The sequence below is a fragment of the Gopherus flavomarginatus genome, chromosome 7 (genome assembly GCF_025201925.1).
Source record: "Gopherus flavomarginatus isolate rGopFla2 chromosome 7, rGopFla2.mat.asm, whole genome shotgun sequence".
Lineage (NCBI taxonomy): Eukaryota > Metazoa > Chordata > Testudines > Testudinidae > Gopherus > Gopherus flavomarginatus.
This window is the reverse complement of record NC_066623.1, coordinates 2,281,707-2,307,933: the sequence shown is the minus strand read 5'-3', so window position 1 is coordinate 2,307,933 and position 26,227 is coordinate 2,281,707. Positions and strand designations below refer to the sequence as shown.

The 26,227-nt window shown below is 43.7% G+C and overlaps 1 protein-coding gene across 4 annotated transcripts in view; it reads right to left on the bottom strand.

Moving 5' to 3' along the window:
- Window positions 1-26,227, bottom strand: part of RNF145 (ring finger protein 145) — a 69,739-nt gene that overhangs the window by 23,740 nt on the left and 19,772 nt on the right. For 3 of the 4 annotated variants that reach the window (XM_050961288.1, XM_050961289.1, XM_050961290.1), the window contains 2 exons: window positions 17,022-17,130; window positions 336-427 (listed from right to left, as the gene is read on the bottom strand). In XM_050961288.1, coding sequence (XP_050817245.1) covers window positions 336-427; window positions 17,022-17,130 — 201 coding nt within the window. The remainder of the gene's footprint in view (window positions 1-335; window positions 428-17,021; window positions 17,131-26,227) is intronic. The other variant, XM_050961291.1, reaches the window with a different exon arrangement.

Sequence of the window (26,227 nt, the reverse complement as noted above, 5' to 3'; positions counted from 1 at the left end):
AATCTAATATTAAGGTAACCAGGCACAGTGAAGGTTTTAATTTATAAGCAAAGTTGCAACCCAAGGGAATGTGCTTATTAGTAAAGTTGTAGTAAATGAACCCCTGAAGATGGAATTACATCATCAGGCTGCATGGATCCAATCCTCTCAATGGAAAAGTACATATTGTTGTTGTTGTTGTTGATTATTATTATTATTATTTAAAAACCTATAATGCCAAGAGACATTCAGGCCCAAGAAATTAAAAAAAGAGGTGCACGCAGAAGAGATCAGGAAGAGAATTAAGAAACAAGTAGTTACCCCTGCCATCCCTTAGATGTTTAAACTGCACTTACCTATTAAGGCAGTCATAAAACGATTCATGGAGAGAGGTTCTAAATACATTGGCCCTTCATATCCCGACTCCAGCTCACTCTTAACATAATCCCTAATAAACAAAAACAAAATATTAAGACATCGCTAACCAGCTTGAAAGGAATTTACTTCATATCATATGCACCTTTGCTGCACACTGTATTTAACAGACTGAAGCTAAAAGAAAGTTTTTGCTGGTGAAACTGCTGTCAGCTCTTTTACTAAACGGTCCTTTGTGCCTTTTAAAAACCTGTCCCTTTAAATGGAAAGGCGTCAAATCACATTTGACTTCAAAAGGACTACTCATGCTTAGAGTTGGGAACCATCTTAAATGCCTTGCTGAATCACAGCCTAAATTAACAAGTTTACACAGACCTCTCAAAACTTGTATTTTAACGAGTGGTGCTCAAGCTAAATGAGTGATGTAGTAGTTTTAACTTAGGCATGCAACCCAGCAAGCTGGGGAGGGTAATGGAAAAGATTTTACAACAAGGTGAACTTCTCTACATTAATATATTATGTACAATGCACCAGTTTGTGTTTCAGTAGTCATATGACCCTCCCCTTCTCTAGTATTCCAGCATTGTTGGTTTGAGATGAAATATTCCACTACATGTCACATGTGGCTGTCTTCAAGAACTCCAAAGTAAGAGAATAACTTATTTTCATCATCTGCATGAGTAACTCGCTTCCTTTTTGTGTGGTGAAATTTAATTTCCTCAGTTTAGTATATGAAAATCCAAACACTCCCCACCTTGACCAATAAGAATGCATTTCCACCAGCTGAAGTATGCATGGAAGGAGAGAGCAGCTTAAGACATCAGAAGTACATGATCCAAGAGCAACGGACCATTTAGGAAAAGCAGAGGTCAAAGTTCTACGAAACCAGCCAGTTTTTGTTCTTTGTGGAATAGCCAGAAGGCACTCCTCTCTCTCCACCCCACCCCTCATTTCTCCCCATCTCATCTAATTTCTCTTTTTTCTTTTTAAACTTAAGGACCAGGTGAAGTTCACACTTAATGTTAACATTTCAATTTCTATCACAGTGCTTCATAAAAACAAGTCATGGACAGCTGAAATAACATGATGTACATAGTTTATGTATCTGTGTCACTCTTTGTATTTATTTTTTTCCATTGCTCCCTTAGTAGAATATGTATAGTTCAAGGGAAGAGGGACAAATTCATATACCCATATGTAAACACACTAACTCTATTGTCATTGGTGTAGAACAAGGGTTCTCAAACTGGGGGTCAGGACCCCTCAGGGGGTCGCAAGGTTATTACATAGGAGGTCACGAGCTGTCAACCTCCACCCCAAACCCCGCTTTGCCTCCAGCATTTATAATGGTGTTAAAATATATTTTTAAAGTGTTTTTAATTTATAAGGGGGGGTCGCATTCAGAGACTTGCTATGTGAAAGGGGTCACCAGTAAAAAGAAGTTTGAGCGCCACTGGTATAGATGATCATTTTCAATTATTTAAGAACAGGATAGAGGGCACAAGTCCAACTGAAGTATTGTTCCACTAAAGATGGCGATATAGAACATGGCAGCGCAAAGGAAAAGAGAAAAATATACTGAAGCTCTGCCTGCTTCACCCCTTAATGGAGATGGGGTAAATGGGCTGCTTGCCCTGGACCCAGTTCTTTGGCTCCATTCCTGCCAGGGAAGGAGGGCGGAGACAATCTTGTCAGGTCTGCACTGCATCTTGCCGGGCAGATCCAGTCTCTCCAACTGTGGTGGCTGGCTGTGACGGAGACTGCATCCTGCCCACAGAGTTGGCTGAGCTCCAAAGCAATAAGGAGGAGACGGGGAGGCAAACCTTTCATTTTGCCTCTGGCATTTCATGGCCTGCCTTGCTCCCTGAAGCCTGCAGGGGCACCAGCCACTACAAATACTTAAAAGAGGAGCAGAGCTGAGAGGACAGTCTTCTCAAAAACCTAAAACAGCCTTGGGATACAACTGGAAACTAAATACATAATTAAACTAAACTGCTAGCTTAAACATTTGAAAAAAAGTTGGCTACTTCCTTCGGAAAAGCTCTGCAGCAAGGAAGACTGTCTGAGCCACCAGATGCTGGGGAGGCAGAAAAAAAACCTGGAGGGAACTTCAGGATTGCGGGGCATTCCCTGCTGTCAGTGACTGACAAGTCTGGTTCTGCCCCCAAGCAGGAGGAAGTGCTCATGGTAACAGATCTGTGGACCTCGGCAGAAAGAATATGAACATTTAGCACCTCCAAATAAAAAAGGACAGATTGGAGCAATACAGCAGTCATTCCAGTCAAAGCAAAAGCAACCTATTAACAGATATCCCCAAATCAAATGAAAGTCCTTCCCTTCACTTCAATAAAGAATGTGCATGTGACTCAGTGCTAGTTATCCAACACATTCACACTGCTTTAGTGCAACTATGCCTTGGGATTCAGGCTTGTGCCAGTTAAATATGGAGAAATACTCTAGCTCTATCCCTGCTTGATAAACAGTTATGCTTCCACCTTCCAATTCACATTATCATTTGCAAAAGGTCTCTGGAATTCAGAAGTTAAATCTCAAGTAGAAAAACAAACACTTCAAAAATCTGTTCTGTGTATCTGTGACAGCCCTTGCTCAATGCAGATTTTCAAGCATCACGGTTCGTGCCAAGTATGCTGAAATGGGGCTCTTCAGACAATCTGCATTAAAATACACGAGGATGGAGGAGAAATCTAGAGGATTGATTCCAGAAATAACATTTGTCCTTCCCTTCCCAACACCAGTTATACACACTTCCTCTTCTCTGCTCAAGGCTGGTGAGAAGCAGTACTTTTCTTCTTTGAACAGCGGTGCTATGGGGTGATATGATACCTGTGACAGTCACCTCTTCAGACCTCAAAATGTCTCTGGAGAGGAGACTGATTCTTCAAGTGTATATCTTGGGCCCTTGCCTGGCTTTATCATGGATATCAGTATGGAGGGCAGTGCCAGGTCTCTGGTTCCCTGATCCACTCCAGTTCTGACTGAGGACTTCGGACCTCTGTCCTTGAAGGAGTAATGTTTTCCTTCCAGCACTTCTCTTCCGTTTTGGAGCTATATTTGAGCTCTGTCTAGCTGCATGAGTCAGTGTCCCCTTTACCTGTGGGAACAGGTGCTGGCATTGTTGCCTAGGGCTGTCAGTACTGAAGATTTCATCAACACAGAGGTGGTCTGTGTCTAAGATGTCAGTGTCAGCTCTACTAGAATCCTCTTCGCCTTATTTCTGCTGCCCGATCCTGGGGTATGATTTGTCCTCAAAGGAATACTGTCCGATGCTGGTTTATCTGGCCTTGTTCTGGTAGTGACCATCATCTCTGGGTTTGAAGTGACCCACACGGACTGCTCTAGCTGATGTAGTTTGAGCTGAACATCCCTGGATTTGCAGACCCTGAAGAAAAGGACTTGCACACAGAGCACATGTTGTAATAACCTTAGTCCCAGATCTGGACCTTAGCGTCCAAAATATGGGGGTTAGCATGAAAACCTCCAAGCTTAGCTACCAGCTTGGACCTGGTACTTGCTGCCACCACCCAAAAAATTAGAGTGTTTTGGGGCACTCTGGTCCCCCTGAAAAACCTTCCCTGGGGACCCCAAGACCCAAATCCCTTGAGTCTCACAACAAAGGGAAATAATCCTTTTTCCCTTCCCCCCTCCAGGTGCTCCTGGAGAGATACACAGACACAAGCTCTGTGAACCCAAACAGAGTGAATCTCCCTCTCTGTTCCCAATCCTGGAAACCAAAAGTACTTTCCTATTCCCCCCAGAGGGAATGCAAAAATCAGGCTAGCAATTCAACACACAGATCTCCCCGATTCCTTCCTCCCACCAATTCCCTGGTGAGTACAGACTCAATTTCCCTGAAGTAAAGAAAAACTCCAACAGGTCTTAAAAGAAAGCTTTATATAAAAAGAAAGAAAAATAAGTACAAATGTTCTCTCTGTATTAAGATGATACAACACAGGGTCAATTGCTTAAAAGAATATTGAATAAACAGCCTTATTCCAAAAGAATACAAATCAAAGCACTCCAGCACTTATATTCATGCAAATACCAAAGAAAAGAAACCATATAACTTACTAGCTGATCTCTTTGTCCTTACACTTAGAAACAGAAGACTAGAAAGTAGAACTACTTCTCCAAAGCTCAGAGAAAGCAGGCAGACGACAAAAGACAAAAGACACACAATTCCCTCCACCCAAAGTTGAAAAAATCCGGTTTCCTGATTGGTCCTCTGGTCAGGTGCTTCAGGTGAAAGAGACATTAACCCTTAGCTATCTGTTTATGACACGCCCCCCAAATTGCAGACAGTGGGGAAGCTCACTGGTGGCGATTTCCTTCTAGAATTTGAAAATAAACAGATTAATACAACACATACACCTTTACATATACTCCTAAGTATATAACTAACAGACTTCTACATTTTAAGAACACTTTTTAACTACTGAATTTTGGGAAACTCTTACGGGAGAGTGCATCAGCAACTTTATTAGAAGCTCCTGTGATGTGTTGAATTTTAAAATTAAAATCTTGGAGAGCTAAACTTTAACGAAGAAGTTTCTTGTTGTTCCCCTTGGCAGTATGAAGCCACTTTAGTGCAGCATGGTCAGTTTGTAGTTGGAACCGCCGTCCCCAAACATATGGGCGTAGCTTTTCCAGGGCGTACACAATGGCATAGCATTCCTTTTCACTGACTGACCAGTGACTTTCCCTCTCAGACAGTTTTTTGCTGAGAAACACGACAGGATGGAAGTTGTGATCTGTTGCTTCCTGCATGAGCACTGCTCCTATACCACGCTCAGATGCATCTGTGGTTACTAGGAATGGCTTGTCAAAGTCCGGGGCCCTGAGCACAGGGTCAGACATGAGCATCGCCTTAAGCTGGGTAAAGGCCTTTTGACACTCATCAGTCCACTTAACGGCATTTGGCTGGGTCTTTTTGGTCAGGTCGGTCAATGGGGCAGCGATTTGGCTGTAGTGTGGTACAAATCGCCTGTAGTATTCGGCCAAGCCTAAGAAGGATTGGACCTGCTTCTTTCACTTTGGGACAGGCCACTTTTGGATAGCATCCACCTTGGCCTGTAGGGGGTTTATGGTTCCTCGACCCACCTGGTGCCCCAGGTAAGTCACTCTGTTTTGGCCTATTTGACACTTTTTGGCCTTAACAGTTAGTCCGGCCTGCCTGATGCGCTCAAAGACCTTTTCCAGGTGTAGTAGGTGTTCGGGCCAGGAGTCTGAAAAAATGGCCACATCATCGAGGTAGGCAACTGCAAATTCTCCCAGTCCAGCTAGTAGACCATCTACCAGCCTCTGGAAGGTGGCGGGTGCATTTCGAAGGCCGAAAGGAAGGACATTGAATTTATACACCCCCGCATGGGTGACGAATGCTGACCTCTCCTTGGCAGGTTTATCTAGCGGTACTTGCCAGTACCCCTTGGTTAAGTCTATTGTAGAGATGAACTGGGCACGTCCCAACTTTTTCAATAGCTCATCGGTACGTGGCATTGGATAGTTGTCCGGACGAGTTACAGCATTTAGCTTACGGTAGTCCACGCAAAAGCGTATTTCCCCATCTGGTTTGGGTACCAGAACCACTGGAGATGCCCATGAACTGGTAGATGGGCGGATTATACCCATCTGTAGCATGTTCTGGATCTCCCGTTCTATAGCAGCTTGGGCATGAGGAGACACTCGGTAGGGTGGGGTTCTGATTGGGTGAGCATTACCTGTATCAATGGAGTGGTATGCCCGTTCAGTCCGTCCTGGGGTGGCTGAGAACAATGGGGCGAAGCTAGTGCACAGCTCCTTGATTTGTTGCCGCTGCAGACGTTCCAGGGTGGTTGAGAGGTTCACCTCTTCCACGCCACCGTCTTTTTTCCCGTCGTAGTAGACACCGTCAGGCCACTCAGCATCATCTCCCTGGACTGTAAACTGACAAACCTGTAAGTCTCTGGAATAGAAAGGCTTGAGAGAATTAACATGGTACACTTTAGGCTTTAGTGAGGAATTGGGAAATGCTATGAGGTAGTTTACAGCTCCCAGGCGCTCTTGGACCGTGAATGGCCCTTCCCATGATGCTTCCATCTTATGGGTCTGTTGCGCCTTCAAGACCATAACCTGGTCTCCTACCTTGAAGGAACGTTCTCTGGCATGTCTGTCATACCAGGCCTTTTGCTCTTCTTGAGCATCCTTTAGGTTCTCTCTAGCAAGGGCTAAAGAGTGTCGGAGGGTGCTTTGTAGGTTGCTTACAAAGTCCAGAATGTTAGTTCCTGGAGAAGGCGTAAACCCCTCCCATTGCTGCTTCACCAACTGTAATGGCCCCTTAACCTCGTGACCATACACAAGTTCAAATGGTGAAAACCCTAAACTGGGATGTGGTACAGCCCTGTAGGCAAACAGCAACTGCTGCAACACTAGGTCCCAATTATTGGAGAATTTGTTGATGAATTTTCGTATCATGGCCCCCAAAGTTCCATTGAACCTTTCCACCAGGCCATTGGTTTGATGGTGGTACGGGGTGGCAACCAAGTGATTCACCCCATGAGTTTTCCACAGTTTTTCCATGGTCCCTGCCAGGAAATTAGACCCTGAATCTGTAAGGATGTCAGAGGGCCAACCTACCCTGGCAAAGATGTCTGTTAGGGCCAGGCACACAGTGTTAGCCCTGGTGTTGCCTAGAGCGACTGCTTCTGGCCATCGGGTAGCAAAGTCCACTAAAGTCAGTACGTACTGCTTTCCTCTGGGCGTCTTTTTTGGGAAAGGGCCCAGAATATCCACAGCTACTCGCTGAAATGGGACCTCAATTATGGGGAGTGGCTGGAGAGGGGCCTTGACCTGGTCTTGAGGCTTTCCCACTCTTTGGCATACCTCACAAGACCGGACATACTTGGCAACGTCCTTGCCCATCCCTTCCCAGTGGAAGGACTTCCCCAACCGGTCCTTGGTTCTGTTCACCCCAGCATGGCCACTGGGATGATCATGGGCTAAGCTTAAGAGCTTCCCCCGGTACTTAGTTGGAACCACCAACTGTTTTTGCGGCTGCCATTCTTCCCGGTGTCCACCAGAAAGAATTTCCTTGTATAAAAGTCCTTGGTCTATAACAAACCGGGATCGATTAGAAGAGCTGAGAGGCGGTGGGGTGCTCCGTGCCGCCGCCCAAGCTTTCTGAAGGCTGTCATCTGCTTCCTGCTGAGTCTGGAACTGTTCCCTTGAGGCTGGGGTCACCAGTTCTTCCTCAGACTGTGGACTTGGGCTTGGTCCCTCTGGAAGCGATGTAGGTGATGGGGTTGTTTCCGTTGCTGGTGAACCGCTCTCCACTGGTGCACCTGAGGGTATTTCAGGCTCTGGCTGAGCCTTTTGGGTATGGCTGTCTGTTGCTTCTGCCAGTTTTGGCTCGCTGGCGCCCTCTGGCGTTGGGTTTGAAGATGGGGTTGCAATGGCTGGTGCTGGTTGCTGTTCCAGTTCCGGGCCTGGGACTGGAGGTGCTGTGGCTGTTTCAGTGGTTGGCATGGAATCCGGGTCCACTACCTCTGTCTGGGTCTCTGGTAACACAGACGGGGCCTCTGTGGACGGCTCAGGAACAGGAATGGGTCTGGAAGCTTGCCTGGTTTGGCTACGTGTAACCATTCCCACTCTCTTGGCCCGCCTCACCTGGTTGGCCAAGTCTTCCCCCAGTAGCATGGGGATAGGATAATTGTCATAGACTGCAAAAGTCCACATTCCTGACCAGCCTTTGTACTGGACAGGCAGTTGAGCTGTAGGCAAGTCTACAGCTTGTGACATGAAGGGGTAAATTGTAACTTTGGCCTTTGGGTTGATGAATTTGGGGTCAACGAAGGATTGGTGGATAGCTGACACTTGTGCCCCCGTGTCTCTCCACGCAGTAACCTTCTTTCCGCCCACTCTCAAATTTTCCCTTCGCTCCAAGGGTATTTGAGAGGCATCCGGGCCTGGGGATCTTTGGTGTGATGGTGGTGTAATGAATTGCACTCGCATGGTGTTCTTGGGACAGTTGGCCTTGATATGTCCCAGTTCATTACACTTAAAGCATCTTCCATCTGATGGGTCACTGGGCCGAGGTGAGTTACTGGAGACTGGTGAGGTTGAAGGGTAGGGTATCTGTGGCTTTACTTGGGTGGTATGTGGGGTCTTTGGCTGTCCTCGGTTGTAGGGTTTATGGTCTGTGTGCCCCCTGGGGTAATCGTTCCCCTTGACAGTAGCTTTCTTGCTTTTTGCCAGTTCCATCCATTTGGCTCCAATCTCCCCCGCCTCAGCGATATCTTTGGGATTTCCATCTTGTATGTACCGTGTGATGTCTTTAGGAACACCATCCAAGAACTGCTCCATTTGTATGAGGAGGTTCAGTTCTTCCAAGGTTTGAATGTTGTTTCCTGTTAGCCAGGCCTCATAGTTTTTTGCAATGTAGTAGGCGTGTTTGGGAAATGACACCTCTGGTTTCCACTTTTGGGTTCTGAAGCGCCGACGGGCATGATCTGGGGTTATCCCCATCCTGTATCTGGCCTTGGTTTGAAAAAGTTTATAGTCATTCATTTGGTGCTTAGGCATTTCAGCTGCCACCTCTGCTAAAGGTCCACTGAGCTGTGACCTCAATTCTACCATGTACTGGTCTTCGGGGATGTTGTACCCAAGACAGGCTCTTTCAAAATTTTCCAAGAAGGCCTCGGTGTCATCACCTGCCTTGTAGGTGGGAAATTTCCTGTGCTGTGGAGCAATATTTGGCGCCGGGTTGTTAGGGTTGGCTGGCACATGCAGCCCAGCTTTTGCCAACTCCAGTTCATGTTGTCTCTGTTTTTCCTTCTCTTCATTTTCTTTTTGTTGTTTTTCCATTTCTCGGCGGTGGGCCGCCTCTCTTTCTCTCTCTCTTATTTCCATCTCTGTTTGTTTTATTTCCAGTTGTCGCCTGTGTTCAGCTTCTCTGACTTGCTCTTGGGCCTCAATTTTTGCCTTAGAAGTCATGATTCCTGTTTTCTTGTGTTGGGGTGCCCTCCGGTGTTTATCTTCTGAACTGCAGGTTCTCTGTTGCCTCCTGAAGTCTGCCTAGCAACAGTGTTTTTTGTCCTTTTCTCTCTCTAGCTAATGTTCAATGAAGGGAAACCAGAAAAACCACTTTATTTGCATGCCTATAAGTGCTGGTACTTGCCTCCTAATGGGAGGGCTATTGCATGACAAAAGACCCTTAACAGGTTCTTAATGGCTTCTCGCTTAACATGCAAGCCACAAACTGCGAGAGAGAGCAGAAAAAAAAATTCTCTCTGGTTCCCTTTTAAAACCAACTGCTTCTCTCTGCTAAAAAGCCCTTAGCAGAGAAAAGAAAAATATAATATTTCTACTGGCTTCTGGATTCTGTCTATCTCCCACCAGCTGCCACTCATGTAATAACCTTAGTCCCAGATCTGGACCTTAGCGTCCAAAATATGGGGGTTAGCATGAAAACCTCCAAGCTTAGCTACCAGCTTGGACCTGGTACTTGCTGCCACCACCCAAAAAATTAGAGTGTTTTGGGGCACTCTGGTCCCCCTGAAAAACCTTCCCTGGGGACCCCAAGACCCAAATCCCTTGAGTCTCACAACAAAGGGAAATAATCCTTTTTCCCTTCCCCCCTCCAGGTGCTCCTGGAGAGATACACAGACACAAGCTCTGTGAACCCAAACAGAGTGAATCTCCCTCTCTGTTCCCAATCCTGGAAACCAAAAGTACTTTCCTATTCCCCCCAGAGGGAATGCAAAAATCAGGCTAGCAATTCAACACACAGATCTCCCCGATTCCTTCCTCCCACCAATTCCCTGGTGAGTACAGACTCAATTTCCCTGAAGTAAAGAAAAACTCCAACAGGTCTTAAAAGAAAGCTTTATATAAAAAGAAAGAAAAATAAGTACAAATGTTCTCTCTGTATTAAGATGATACAACACAGGGTCAATTGCTTAAAAGAATATTGAATAAACAGCCTTATTCCAAAAGAATACAAATCAAAGCACTCCAGCACTTATATTCATGCAAATACCAAAGAAAAGAAACCATATAACTTACTAGCTGATCTCTTTGTCCTTACACTTAGAAACAGAAGACTAGAAAGTAGAACTACTTCTCCAAAGCTCAGAGAAAGCAGGCAGACGACAAAAGACAAAAGACACACAATTCCCTCCACCCAAAGTTGAAAAAATCCGGTTTCCTGATTGGTCCTCTGGTCAGGTGCTTCAGGTGAAAGAGACATTAACCCTTAGCTATCTGTTTATGACACATGTAGCTCTCCCCTCGGCAGAATATGCATTAGCAATTATCCCCTATAAGGATCAGCCCATGGCAGGACAGGCAGTATTTGGAATCTACCATTAGGCACGGTGATTGGCGCAAAGCACCTCGCACCAATGTTCAACAGGATCACTGATTTGGGACGGGATTTTTGGGACCATCCTTCGATTGGGAGCGTGTAGACTTACCTGGTTAAAAAAACAACAATGTAAAGATCTCTGAAGAGAGTAGCTTGTCAGACACTCACTGGGTTCATTCTCACTGCTGTGGGTGGTAAGAGGGAGCTGAGGAAGAGTTGCAACCCCTACACCCTTTATGTACTCCGATGGGAGAACAAAGAGGCACAGGACACATGCATGGCCATGACTGACACGGCTATTCAAGAGACTGATCTCAGATGCATGTGCACCCACAACAAATCCACACTGACACATAATGCATCAGATCTCCTTTGAGTCATTTTTCTACAGGCTCAACTGCAGCAACATTTGAAGGAAAATTTATATCATGAGTGTAACAGATCTGTAAAGTACTAAATTATAAAATTGTAGCACAATTTTTTTTAAAAGTATTTGTAGATGAGTAGAATCCTAATTTCTTATTCAAAAGTAGTGAAACATCAAAGCTGTGATTTTCTTATTACATTACATTAGCAGCACAAGAATAATGATCTTCTGGTACAGATATTCCGAAAACGCCACGAACAGCTGCAGTGCTATACAAAGATGTTGATAGGACTAAGTGTGTGCACTCAATTTTGATCAATTAAGGCTTTATTAAGCTGCAGCTTTTACTTCTCAATTGTTCATTCTACTGGAATAGTGTAAAAATTATTTTCTTATTAAATGAAATGTCTCATAAGATGTGTGTTAGAAAGTTAGGACAAATATAAAGCTAAAATCAGATTTCCAGATTCACTGCTGCTGGGAATGCAGCTCTAAAGCCAATCCACGTTGGAAAGTTAAAAAGAAAGCCACTCACAATCAACTAGGAACAACTAAGACTGCTAGTTTGTCACTGAGGTCACGGATTTTGTGACTTTCCAGGACCTCCATGACTTCTGCAGCCACCGATGCCGCTGGCCCGGGGGCTACCTGAGCAGGTTGGTTCCCTTCCGGACCAGTCGCTGCTGGGGCAGTCTTGGGCCACTGCACCTTCCCCACAGCAGGAATCTGGGTGTGGGAGGGGGCTCAGGGCTGGGATTTGAGGCATAAAAGAGGTGGTGAAGGCTCTGTACGGCACTTACCTCAGGGTGGGGGTTCCCTGGAAGTAGAAATATCCCTCAGCTCTTAGGCGGCGGCATGACCAGGGAGCTGCAGAGCCAACACTCAGGGTAGAGGCAGCGCGCAGAGCTGCCTGGCCACACCTCCGCCTAGACGTTGAGGAAGGGGAAAGCTGCTGCTTCTGGGGAGGTGTGGAGCCAGGTAGAGAGCCTGCCAGCCCCTCCAACTGCCCCCCCCTCCAGCATCCATGACATCCTCGGCCATCCCCTCCCCAGCACCTGCGGTGCCCCCAGGTCACCCTCCTACCCCAAAAATTTAGTTGGGGTATATAGTACAAAAGTCATGGGAGGTCAGGGGCCGTGAATTTTAATTTACTGCCCATGACTTTCACTAAAAATACCCATGACTAAGTCAGTCATAGGAATAATCTATATTTCTAAACAAAGGGACAATTCAAATAATGCTTATATTCTCATACATGTATGAAAGGCTCTTCCATTTTTAACAAAGGTGGTTTGTAGTCAACTGCCATAACACACAGCAGTTATCTGGCCTAATTGTGTCATGCCACTGTCATTTACTTTGGCTAATCAGTCTCTTCAATTAACGTCAAACAATCCCACCAAAAAACAACTCTAGATTTCATGTCTTGTGTCATATTAAAAACAAATGAAGTTAGATATAATGAATAGTATCTGCTTGTAATTTTCCTCCCTCATTGGAATCCCATAATTCTCAATACTGCCAGTTGTGGGACAGAACCACAGCACAACAGGAAAACAAGGCGTATGAAATGATGCAGGGTTCCTTTCTTTAACATAAGCACACATCCCAGTGAAATTTCCAGGGAAAGATTGTATAATAGCATGGTTTGTGCAAGAGGCTGATGTAACTGTGTATAAAATAGAGAAATCTATTTTTCCATGAGGGGGCATGTGAATCTGCCTTTCAGGTTAGCTTAGATAGGAACATAAGAACGGCCAGTCTGACTCAGACCAATGGCCCATCTAGCCCACTGGCCTGTCTTCCAAGAGTGGCCAATGCCAGGTGCTTCAGATGGAACGAACAGAACAGGCAATCACTGAGCGACACCCCCCACTCCATCATCCACTCCGAACTTCTGGCAATGAGAGGCTAGGGATGCTCAGCATGGGGTCTCATCCCTGACCATCCTGGCTAATAGCCATTGATGGACCTATCCTCCATCAATTTATCTGGTTCTTTTTCGAACCTCATTATAATTTTGGCCTTCACAACATCCTCTGGCAATGAGTTCCACATGAGTTGACGGTGTTGTGTGAAGAAATACTTTCTTGTGTTTTAGACCCGCTGCCTATTAATTTCATTGGGTGACCCCTGGTTCTTATGTTATGGGAAGTGGTAAATAACACTTCCCTATTCACTTTCTCCACACCAGTTACTATTTTATAGCCCTCTATCATATCCCCCCTTAGTCTCTTTTGCAAGCTGAAAAGTCCGTCTTTTTAATCTCTCCTCATACAAAAGCTGTTCCATATCCTTAATCTTTTTGTTGCCTCTCTCTGTGCCTTTCCCAATTCTAATATATCTTTTTTTGAGATGAGGTGACCAGAACTGCACAAGTATTCAAGGTGCTGGCAAACCATGGATTTATACAGCAGCATGATGATATTTTCTGTCCTATTACCTATCCTTTATTATTGCCTTCATTTCACGGACACTCAGGAGTTACCATGATGGTGATTGTTCTCACTAAAACACATTACTATGTTTTACACCTTGTGTTCGGACAGTGCATCTCCGAATGCTTTACAAATAGTTTTGAATCAACTTTCAATCCCCCTCTTAACATCACCCCACTTTACAGACAGGAAAGCTGAGGCATCAGGAATTACATGACTTGCCTAAGGTCACACAAAAACATGAAAATCTGAAACCAGAGCCAACAATAAAACCCAGATGTCATGACTCTTAGTCCTGTGTCTTAACCACAAGTTATTCCTGAAGTAGAACAGCAGCACTGGAAACAGAGGTTCTCCAGTGATTCAAAAATTCCAAAAGGCTGCACATTGTCAAGAATGCCAGCTGATGTTAAGTAAATCCTGCTGTTCCACATTTTAAGTTGTCTGTCAACCATGCTTTGTTTACAGCTCCCCAGCATTACTTCCTCACCCATCTTAAACAGCATGCCAGCTAATGAACTGCAGTAGATTCAATACCAAGATATTCAAACCATTTAAAACTAAACAGCAACACTGTTAGACTATTTGAATAGTCTAAATACCTGTTTCTTGTAATTTTAGTACATTACGTCTACTAGACAATATAAAAAGCAAGCTGGATGCTCAATAAAGCGGCAATATGTACAGTACAGAGCACGTGTATACATTAGTCACACTTCAACGTCATACTGTTCTTTTATTGTGAAACACCCTGGCTGAATCTGAAAACTTTTTTTGGGGTGGGGGTGCTAAGAGTGGTGGTCTTCCCATTATTACTGCCATAGGCTGCTGTGGGGAGCCTGCCACCAGTCAAGGATGACTGGACCCAACTCCCACAAAAACCAGACCGTACTGCTCCAGGGGACTGGGTAGATTCACTCAAGAATGTCAGTAAGCCACATTTTAGCCCTCCTAGCAAACTCAGGACCCCAACACAGCTCTTCATGTGGCTAGACTTTGCTCTACTACTAAACTGTTGATTTAATCCAATTTTATTTTTAAAACGGAGCATGTTCTCTGTGCAATGCTAGTGACAGTGAAAAATTAGGGTTATAGGTTTGTCACAGTGGAGAAAACAGTCACGGACAGCATGATTTTCCCATTTGTCCAAGCTCTGTGTGCATATGCATGTGAATGCGTGTGATTTCCCTGCTGTGACAGCTCCTGCTCCAAGGGGCTGGGCTTGCAATGCTCAGGGAGGTGAACTGGGTGTACAGTGTTGCAGCGCTGCTCAAGTTTGGCTTGGCCTGGTCAACCCTCCATCATGACAGGGGAGCAGCCAGGTCAAATTCAAGTGAGAGGCATTGTGATCGGGTGAACAAAGTTACAGCACTGCTCAGATTTGGCCCTAACAGAGAGGCAGCCAGGACAAACCTGAGTAAATGCAGCAACTCTGTGCATCAGGTCACAACACCCAGAGCGGGAAGAGAGGCCTAATCCCAGAGGACGGGGCAACTCCATGATTTTTGATAAAAATGCCATGGCAAATCTGCAGTCCTAACTACATTTAAATGAAAATCTTGTGTATTAACTCATTAGGAATTTTCTAAGGCCTTGGCTACACTCACACTTTACAGCGCTGCAACTGGGGTGTGAAAAAACAACCCCCTGAGCACTGCAAGATACAGCGCTGTAAAGCGTTAGTGTAATCAGGGCAGCAGCGCTGGGAGCGCGGCTCCCAGCGCTGCACGCTACACCCGTAAGGGATGTGGTTTACATGCAGCGCTGGGAGAGCTCTCTCCCAGCACTGCCGCTCTGACTACAGTCACACTTCAAAGCGCTGCCGGGGCAGCGCTTTGAAATTCCAAATGTAGCCATACCCTAATAAATTTGTGAAGCCAAGTACCAATACACTAATGGTTCAAATACAGCAATACATTTTCATGACTTTTAAATGTCACAATATTCATAAGCTGATATGGTAAAATTAAAAAATTACAGTGAAAAAATAATCAGAATAAAATTTCAGTAGGCAGCCATACCCAAGACTGTATATAAATTGAAGTTTATGCACTCTTTCCCCTTTTTTCAGGTTAAAAAAACCAAAGCACAAGGCTGCAGAAGTGAAGGCACTCATTCTGAATCTTCTATCTCCATGCCCTCTGGACCAAAAGCCCACCTGCATCTGATGAACACCCGAGAGAGCATGCACATTTAGGATGTCATATTAGCATCCTTATTCTGATTTAAACACAGGATCTTAAAACGAAAGTTAAGCTTCTTTCTCTAATAAGTAAATAAAGTCTTTAAAATACTAGGACAAATATCTGCAAACTACAGCTAGAAAAGCTCAGGATTCCCAGGGGAATAATCAGGAAGCCACCCTCCTTCCTACCCAGGAAGTATGAGGCCACAATCCTCTTCCCCACATTCAGAACACCATTAAAAGAAACCCTAACAGCCATGACATCAACACTTTATAACTGCCCCAAAACATTTATTTAAAACTTTCCTTGACAATGAACAGATTTAGCCAAAAGGGCAGTTTCAAAGCATTTGCTGGAACAACAATTTTACCACTTAAATAACAAACCTACCATTTTATACAAATCAGTTTAATATGATGTTTTCAAATATTTTCCACCACTGGGTATCAAAAGGATCAGATCCAATTCCACACTTCAGATATTTCTCAGGGAAGCCTCCTAAAAAGATGATAGTTTTTCAGGCTCCAATCCAAGCCTTTAATCAAAATGAGTTTGTTTTTATTTTGGGTTAAATATATTCAGCAACACCAAAACAATAAATGAAAGATTTACTTTGGTTGTTTGTATCGCCTCCGACCTGTCCACTGCGTCTCACTTTACATTTTAGACCCACACGCATTTGGTGTGCTTATTTATTACTGTAAGATTTCTAATCAGAACTACTGATTTATTAAAGTAAAATAATGGACAACATAGTTTATGATAAAGAAATTAATATTCCAGTATTAAAAGCTTTCAACGCTATTATTCTACACTTATACCTCTCTATGGCTCATTATTCCACATTTTCTCCCCTATCTAGGTACCAGCAAGTTGAAAGGAACAATACGTCTTCTCCTCCTAGTAAAACATTTGTGAAAGTCAGAGAGACGCAGGTACTCTCTCTTCTTGGTCCAACAGAAATTATGTCCATCACAAACGCAATGTATTTTCATACTGGATGGGAGAGAGACCCCCTGTGATGGCTAGGGAAGACTGATAGGGGATTTTAAAATAAAAGTTTTATGGGCCTGATTCAACTCCCACTGAAGTCAATTAAAAGAGTAGGCCTCACACATCTTCCAACAGAAATGGAGCAGAATCTGCGTTAATCCTGTAACTTCTTTTCAACATATGGAAAAACAGGATATATTCCAGACAGCTAAATGAAAAAACCAGACCTTTCCCTCTGTGTATGGCTACTACTGGCAAAATATTAAATTATATTATCTTTCCAGATTTGAAAACCAAGTCCTGTGAAAAATTTCTCATATTCTTACCTGGAGATCTGATGCCCAGCATACAGCAGCAGTGCAGTCAGAAAGTACAAGTAGAGCTGAACCAGGTGTTGTCTAGGTAAGGTTAGGAGCACAACACTTATGATGTAACCTGAAGCAGAAATCAGAAGTTGAAATAAAATCTCTGATGGCTTTTTAAAACTTAGACATCACTCTCTCTTACTGCAGGATTTTTTTTTTTTAAATCATGCACCTGGATAGAAGAGAGGAAAAACATGTAGTTGGCATACACGCATACTGCTCCATTCACTTCAGTCAAGTATGTTGTGAAATTGACCCATGATATTTTGGCAAGAGTCAAAGTGACTCAGACATGAAGAAAGACAAGAGAAAGATGCATGTCCAGGCTTCCCTCTTCTCTTGGGCACATGTGTAAGTGTAGATAAATTTCAGCACTAACAAGCAAAATGCCTTCATTGTAGGGAATAAATAATCAGAGAATATATCCACCACATTCACAAAATCATCAAGTTACAACAATACTGTTGTAAATACTGTAATGCATTACATAGGATACATTAAAAACCTTCTGTCACAAACAGATAGTCAAGGATTAATGTCTCTTACCTGCAAAGGATTAAGAAGCGCAGTAAACCTGGCTGACACCTGACCAGAGGACCAATAGGGGGACAAGATACTTTCAAATCTTGGTGGAGGGAAGTCTGTCTTTGTGCTCTTTGTTTTGGGTGTTGTTCGCTCTTGGGACTAAGAGAGACCAGACGTACATCCAGGCTCTCCAAATCTTTCTGAATCAGTCTTTCATGTTTCAAAATTGTAAGTAATAGCCAGGCAAGGTGGATTACTCTTATGTTTGTTTTCTCAACTTGTGAATGTTTCTTTTTGCTGGAAGGATTTTTACCTCTGTTTGCTGTAACTTTGAATCTAAGGGGGCAGGGTCCCCTCTGGTCTATATGAATCTGAGTACCCTGTAAAGCATTTTCCATCCTGATTTTACAGAGATAATTTTTACCTTTTCTTTCTTTAATTAAAAGCTTTCTTTTTAAGAATCTGAATGATTTTCCTTGTTTTAAGATCCAGGGGGACTGGGTCTGAACTCACTAGGGATTGGTGGGGGGAAAGGAGGGGGTGGTTAATTCCTCTTTGTTTTAAGATCCAAGGAGTTTGGATCTGTGTTCACCACGGAATTGGTGAAGCCTCTCAAGGCGGCCCAGGGAGGTGAAAGTGCGGGCGGGGGGGGGGGGAAGAGGAGAGAGACAGGGAGTGCGCCAGACACTGAATTTCTGGCTGGTGGCAGCGTACCAGATCTAAGCTAGTAATTAAGCTTAAAAGTGTTCGTGCAGGTCCCCACATTTGCACTCTAAAGTTCAAAGTGGGGAAAGAAACCTTGACACCTTCATTTGTATTTTAAGCAAAATTAAACTTGTAAATTACTTCAGTTCTCTCCACCATCCATTTTCACATCTGAAATCCCTGCTTAATACCACAATTTGAGACTGAAATGTAGGTTCTTCTCTATACTGCTCAAATTCAGGCAAATTCCCAATTGATACAGTTTCACGCAAGGGCACGCGCCAATGGAGCAAATTACGTCTTTCCTTACCTCCACTTGGGGTTTGCACTGTGGCGACTTCAATGGCTCTCTAGCATTTGCGGGAATTGATGAAAATTCCCAATGAATACACAGCTTTACTGTTCAAGAACGCAGCCTGGTTAGTGAGTAGCTCAAAGCAAAAAAATTGTTGGTCCTCCTTTTCACACCTCATTCTATCAGGATGCCAAAATAAAGCAGACATTGCAAAGCCTGCTTCTTCTGGCATTCAGTGATAAGTGTCTAATGTTTGGCACTCCCTAGTATTTCCCCAAAGAGACTGTAGGGATAGAGAGCAGGAATCCTATGACACTACATGGTGTCCTGTTTGTCCTTCGTTTTGAGCTCTCTGCCACAGAGATCCTAATTTCAGAGGTTAATAACTTAAGTGACTGGCAGTAAAATCCATTCAGCAAATCTGTCAGGAGTAAAGGATTTCCTAGCAGCTAAGAACAAAACATCTTTAGAAAGGCTCATCACACAGATATGCAGTAAATGCCACTTGTTTTAAAATATCTATCTACTTAGCAAATTCCCTAATTAGTCACAACCTTTTAAACTAGAGTTGATTATGCTGTTTTGAGTATGTCTTAAGATAGTTATGAGCATGAAACCGCACTGAGATTTTTGAATAAACATTCTAATATATACAAGAGCAGTTCAACAACAATTAGCTACTATCAGACAATCTACCAACGTGGTAGGTCCCAATATTTAATAAGGTGCAATCCCAAACTAAGACGAATATTTATGTAGAAACATTCCAATTCTCCTCAACTGTCAGCTACTTAGTATTTCCAACCTCCAGTGGTCCATCTCTATAAAGCTCTAGTAAAAGAGCACTCACTGAAAAATACAGCTGGCAATGAGCCCATAGAAAAAACTTCAGACCCATAAAATAGCCAAGCAATCAACAGTCCATTCAGGCATGTAAAAACTTCCTTATTTCATGTAAGGGCAGGTAGATAAAACTTACTTGCTCACCAATTAAAAAAAAAACAAACCATGTATAAATTTACACTTGTAACAGCAGAGCAGTTTATTATACTTTCCCAAAATTTCCTGAATCTTGCATTAACACCACAAAGCTGTGATAAATTATCAGAGGGTAGCCGTGTTAGTCTGGATCTGTAAAAGCAGCAAAGAATCCTGTGGCACCTTATAGACTAACAGACGTTTTGGAGCATGAGCTTTCGTGGGTGAATACCCACTTCCTCAGATGCATGTAATGGAAATATCCAGGGGCAGGTATATATATATGTGTGCTAGCAAGCAAGCTAGAGATAACGAGGTCAGTTCAATCAGGGAGGATGAGGCCCTGTTCTAGCAGTTGAGGTGTGAAAACCAAGAGAGGAGAAACTGGTTCTGTAATTGGCAAGCCATTCACAGTCTTTGTTCAATCCTGAGCTGATGGTGTCAAATTTGCAGATGAACTGAAGCTCAGCAGTTTCTCTTTGAAGTCTGGTCCTGAAGTTTTTTTGCTGCAGGATGGCCACCTTAAGGTCTGCTATAGTGTGGCCAGGGAGGTTGAAGTGCTCTCCTACAGGTTTTTGTATATTGCCATTCCTAATGTCTGATTTGTGTCCATTTATCCTTTTCCGTAGAGACTGTCCAGTTTGGCCGATGTACATAGCAGAGGGGCATTGCTGGCATATGATGGCGTATATTACATTGGTGGATGTGCAGGTGAATGAACCAGTGATGGTGTGGCTGATCTGGTTAGGTCCTGTGATGGTGTCGCTGGTGTAGATATGTGGGCAGAGTTGGCATCGAGGTTTGTTGCATGGATTGGTTCCTGAGCTAGAGTTATTATGGTGTGGTGTGCAGTTACTGGTGAGAATATGTTTCAGGTTGGCAGGTTGTCTGTGGGCAAGGATTGGCCTGCCACCCAAGGCCTGTGAAAGTGTGGGATCATTATCCAGGATGGGTTGTAGATCCTTGATGATGCGTTGGAGGGGTTTTAGCTGGGGGCTGTATGTGATGGCCAGTGGAGTCCTGTTGGTTTCTCTCTTGGGTTTGTCTTGCAGTAGGAGGCTTCTGGGTACACGTCTGGCTCTGTTGATCTGTTTCCTTATTTCCTCGTGCGGGTATTGTAGTTTTGAGAATGCTTGGTGGAGATCTTGTAGGTGTTGGTCTCTGTCTGAGGGGTTAGAGCAGATGCGGTTGTACCTCAGTGCTTGGCTGTAGACAATGGATCGTGTGATGTGCCCGGGATGGAAGCTGGAGGCATGAAGGTAGGCATAGCGGTCGGTGGGTTTTCGATATAGGGTGGTGTTAATGTGACCACTTATTTGCACCGTGGTGTCAAGAAAGTGGACCTCCCGTGTAGATTGGTCCAGGCTGAGGTTGATGGTGGGGTGGAAGCTGTTGAAATCATGGTGGAATTTTTCCAGAGTCTCCTTCCCATGGGTCCAGATGATGAAGATGTCATCAATGCAGCGTAGATAGAGAAGGGGTGTGAGTGGACGAGAGCTGAGGAAGCGTTGTTCCAGGTCGGCCATGAAGATACTGGCATATTGTGGGGCCATGCGGGTGCCCATAGCAGTGCCACTGATCTGGAGATAATATATTGTCATCAAATTTGAAATAGTTGTGTGTAAGTATAAAGGCACAGAGCTCAGCAGCCAGTTGTGCTGTGGCATCATCAGGGATAGTGTTCCTGACAGCTTGTATTCCATCTGTGTGTGGGATGTTTGTGTAGAGAGCCTCTACATCCATGGTGGCTAGGATGGTGTTTTCTGGGAGGTCACCAATGCATTGTAGTTTCCTCAGGAAATCAGTGGTGTCACGGAGATAGCTGGGTGTGCTGGTGGCATAGGGTCTGAGTAGAGAGTCCATATATCCACACAGTTCTTCAGTGAGAGTGCCAATGCCCGAGATGATGGGGCGTCCAGGATTTCCGGGTTTGTGGATCTTGGGCAGTAGATAGAATAACCCTGGTCGGGGCTCTAGGGGTATGTTGATTTCTTCTGGTGTTAGTGTAGGGAGTGTCCTGAGTAGATGCTGTAGTTTCTTAGTGTATTCCTCAGTGGGATCTGAGGGAAGTGGCCTGTAGAATTTGGTATTGGAGAGTTGTCTGGCTGCCTCCTTTTGATAGTCAGACCTGTTCATGATGACAACGGCACCTCCTTTATCAGCCTCTTTGATGATAATGTCAGGGTGGTTTCTGAGGCTGTGGATGGCATTGCGTTCTGCATGACTTAGGTTGTGAGGCAAGCGATGTTGTTGTTCCACGATTTCTGCCTGTGCACGCCGGCGGAAGCATTCAATGTATAGGTCCAGGCTGTCATTTCGACCCTCAGGAGGAGTCCATGTGGAGTTCTTTTTCTTGTGCTGTTGGTGGGAGGGCACCTGCGTATCAGTGCACTGTTCAGTGTTGTCCTGGAAGTATTCTTTGAGTCGGAGACGGCGAAAGTAGGCTTCCAGATCGCCACAGAACTGTATCATGTTGGTGGAGGTGGCAGGGCAGAAAGAGAGTCCCCGAGATAGGACAGACTTTTCTTCTGGGCTGAGTGTGTAGTTGGATAGATTGACGATATTGCTGGGTGGGTTAGGGGTACCACTGTTGTGGCCCCATGTGGCAGGTAGGAGTTTAGACAGCTTACAGTCCTTTTTCCTTTGAAGAGAGGTGAAGTGAGTAATGTAGATCTCCTGTCTTATTCTAGTGAAGTCCGTTTGTATAGAAGTTTGGTTATTAATGAGAGTCTCCAGGTTGGAGAGCTCTTTTTGATGTTTTCCTGTTTGCTGTATAGGATGCTGATCAGGTGGTTCCTCAGTTTTTTTGATAGAGTATGACAATCTCTCACTGTGGTCTGTGTAGTATGTAGATAGCAGTGGATTTTTTACCTTTAGTCCATTTGGTATGATGTCCATCCGTTTGCATTTGGAAAGGAAGATGATATCTGTCTGTATTTGTGCAAGTTTCTTCATGAGGTTGATGGATTTCCATTCCATACGGCTAAATGCAGTGCCTTGCATGGTGTCAAGTATCAGAGGGTAGCCGTGTTAGTCTGGATCTGTAAAAGCAGCAAAGAATCCTGTGGCACCTTATAGACTAACAGACGTTTTGGAGCATGAGCTTTCGTGGGTGAATACCCACTTCCTCAGATGCATGTAATGGAAATATCCAGGGGCAGGTATATATATATGTGTGCTAGCAAGCAAGCTAGAGATAACGAGGTCAGTTCAATCAGGGAGGATGAGGCCCTGTTCTAGCAGTTGAGGTGTGAAAACCAAGAGAGGAGAAACTGGTTCTGTAATTGGCAAGCCATTCACAGTCTTTGTTCAATCCTGAGCTGATGGTGTCAAATTTGCAGATGAACTGAAGCTCAGCAGTTTCTCTTTGAAGTCTGGTCCTGAAGTTTTTTTGCTGCAGGATGGCCACCTTAAGGTCTGCTATAGTGTGGCCAGGGAGGTTGAAGTGCTCTCCTACAGGTTTTTGTATATTGCCATTCCTAATGTCTGATTTGTGTCCATTTATCCTTTTCCGTAGAGACTGTCCAGTTTGGCCGATGTACATAGCAGAAGGGCATTGCTGGCATATGATAAATTAGACATTCATCTGAGAATTGCTATTTTTTAAAGTTCAAGGCACAGTTTATGCTCCTTACTGCAAACAGGAACAGGACAATAGTACCACAATTTCCACAAAGCCCTTGGATTTTTTTTTTCTTTTGAGCTTTAAGTTCAATTAAATACAGCTATTTATGGAGCCTGAGGCCTGGCACCAAAACAGTTTGCTTACAGCAATTAGGATGCTTTAGATGAGCTACATACTTCTAATTAATAAAGCAAACAAATGTTCATGTCTTCTAGTTCTTGGCTAAATAGAAAAATCACATTTTATCAGGTTTATCTTTTTCTCTATGCTCCACCTCTTCCTCTCTCACCAAACAAATAATTAATTGGAGAAGAGACCCACAGGTCTGGCCTTCACTATGGGGAGAGCCATACTGCTGGAATCAATTGCAGCAAGGAATTGATTTAGAGGGTCTTCACTAGACCTCTGCCTATGATGCACAGTTTCCCCAGCAAAAAAACTTTCTTGTAACTTCAGTCTGTTAAATATAGTGTGCAGCAAAGGTGCATATTATATGAAGTAAATTCCTCTGCAGAGGAATGTCCTCTGCATCATAAATTTAACACTGCAAATGTAGACAAATCAGAAGGGCTATGTTTCATGCTCTTTTTTCCTAAATATAAGTGTTAAATTTATGATGCAGAGGACATTCTACTTCAAATAAGAGTTAAGGGAGATCATTTTGGGGATTAAAGTACTGAATGTTGCAGTCTTAATAATAGTGTTACTTTCAGTGACAGTGGATCAGTTTGCAAAGATCAGAGTTGCTATTATGAGTGTCACCTTCTCTAAAGGAAGGAAATATGATGCCCTAAACCCTGTAGCTATTCTGTACACACAGCATCTACCTACCAGTTTGGAAAATATTTGTATAATAATGGGCAACATATAAAACACATTATTGTAACCTTGCCTAACACTCCCGGAATGGATAGAAAAGCAAATGGACCATGCATTCCCCAGGAGTCCTGGTAGAATCAGACAATTTGGGGTCCCCTCTGTATCCTTGCTTTGACTTCCCCGCCATTCCATGCTGGGCCACAATCACACCCCAAATATACTAGAAAAAAATAAATAGAGAAATCACTAAAACACTCAAGGATAACAGCGTAAATGCAGCTAAATGAAAATGTACATCACTAGCTAGCCACGCATGACCTCCATTACAACTTGGTGGTTCAGACAGATAATACCCTTGAATAGTCGAACATTCACTGTTCCCCTGCACAGAGCGCAGTTTGCCCTTCAGAATCTCTCTCTGTATCTCCAAGCCACTGTCCCACAGATGCATATAATTTATAGCCCTTTGCTTCTTTGAAGGGTAAGGCATCAGTCTTTGACATGCTGCATATTACTGCATCCTTTAGAACACTTAACACAATTCAAACTGTATCTTCAAGTTACGACGTTATGTTTATGAACCTTTTTAATTTCCTCTTTTTTGCATGGTTACATTTCAAATACATTTTGCTCATTTCCAATCATCATTTGAAACAAAGTTTAGGTTGTGCATGGAAACGTTGCACATAAAAGTCAGTTAAGGAGTTATAATATTTCTCTCAAAGAAAGAACAATCTCTCTTGGTGGTTGCTTTTGCAGAGCCATGTCAAAGGAACATTGCATCCATAAAAAAACAGCAGCTGTCAGTACTGGTTGGCAGGATGAGAAGGAGCCATACTTTAGAGGACCAGGAGGTAACTGCACAGCACCTTCCATTCTTTCCAAGAAATGAATTTCCCAGGCCTAGACTATCTCTCAGGGGAACTGACAAATTGCCCCACAACATCCTGTGGCAGTGAGTTATAACACTATGAACCACAGGATATGCATCAGATATCTGTGTGTCTCATGACCGAATCAAGTGCTGGTGCAGACATGGAGTGACAGCGAGCGTGGAAAACTCAACTGCTGGTCTGTATAGCAGTTGCACTCTATTGAGTTATGCTAAAATGAGATGATTAACTCATGACAGTCCAATTCAAGAGTAGATTGCAGAGGACAGTCTTACAGTAAGACACGTAAGAAGCTCAGGCTAGTCTACACGGCAGCGCTTTAAGATGCCTTGTGTGGTCATGGTGCAGCGCTGGGAGAGAGGAAAAAAAAAAAAAGAAAAAAACACACCTCAACAAGAGGAGTAGCTCCCAGTGCTGGGGCACTGTTTACATTGGTGCTTTACAGTGCTGCCACTTGCTGTGCTCAGGGGTGTGTTTTTTTCACACCCGAGTGAGAAAGTTGCAGTGCTGTTAATTGCCAGCATAGACAAGCCATCAGTTTATTTCGTTTATCCAAAATAAGGTTGAGAGGTGACTATCAGTGTAGAAGTATCTACCTGAGGAAGAGGTTTCTGATACTCATTTTCTGCTAGACTAAAAACATCCAAATGGTTAGAAGATGAAACTAGACAAATTCAGTTTAAAAATAAGGCACAAATGTTTAACAGTGAAGGTAATGAACCACTGGAACAATTTACTTATGGATGTGGCAGATTCTCCATCACTTGAAGTCTTCAAGTCAAGACTGGATGTCTTTCTAAAAGATGTGCTATAGGTCAACCAGAAGTTATGGGCTTGATGTACAATTTACTGCATGAGATTCTACAGCCTGTATAACGCAAGAAAATCAGACTAGAGAATCCCTTCTAGCCTTAACATCTATGAATCTAATCCCACTAACTGAACTTATGAGGGAAAAGAATGGTTTCTATTATTTTAACACATCTCATCTTAATTCTCTTTTATACCTCACTTGGACCACCAGGAACAAGTCTCTACCAGAACCCAACAAGATGGGATCTTCATAACTGCCAGACAAATATATCCCCTGCTGACCCTCCCCTCAAAATACAGCTTTTCTAACAGAGAAGCTGAAAGAACTTTAAGTGCAATGTCATATAGCATCTCCACTAACATGCAAGACTATCTCCTGCATTAGATATGACCTATAGGCACAATTCATGAAAAATTTTCAAAGCTGAAATTAATCCACACGTCTAGCCACTAAGACTAGATATAATGCCAAAAGCCATGTCAGCGTTCCCTACCAGCCAGCCAATAACAGTAG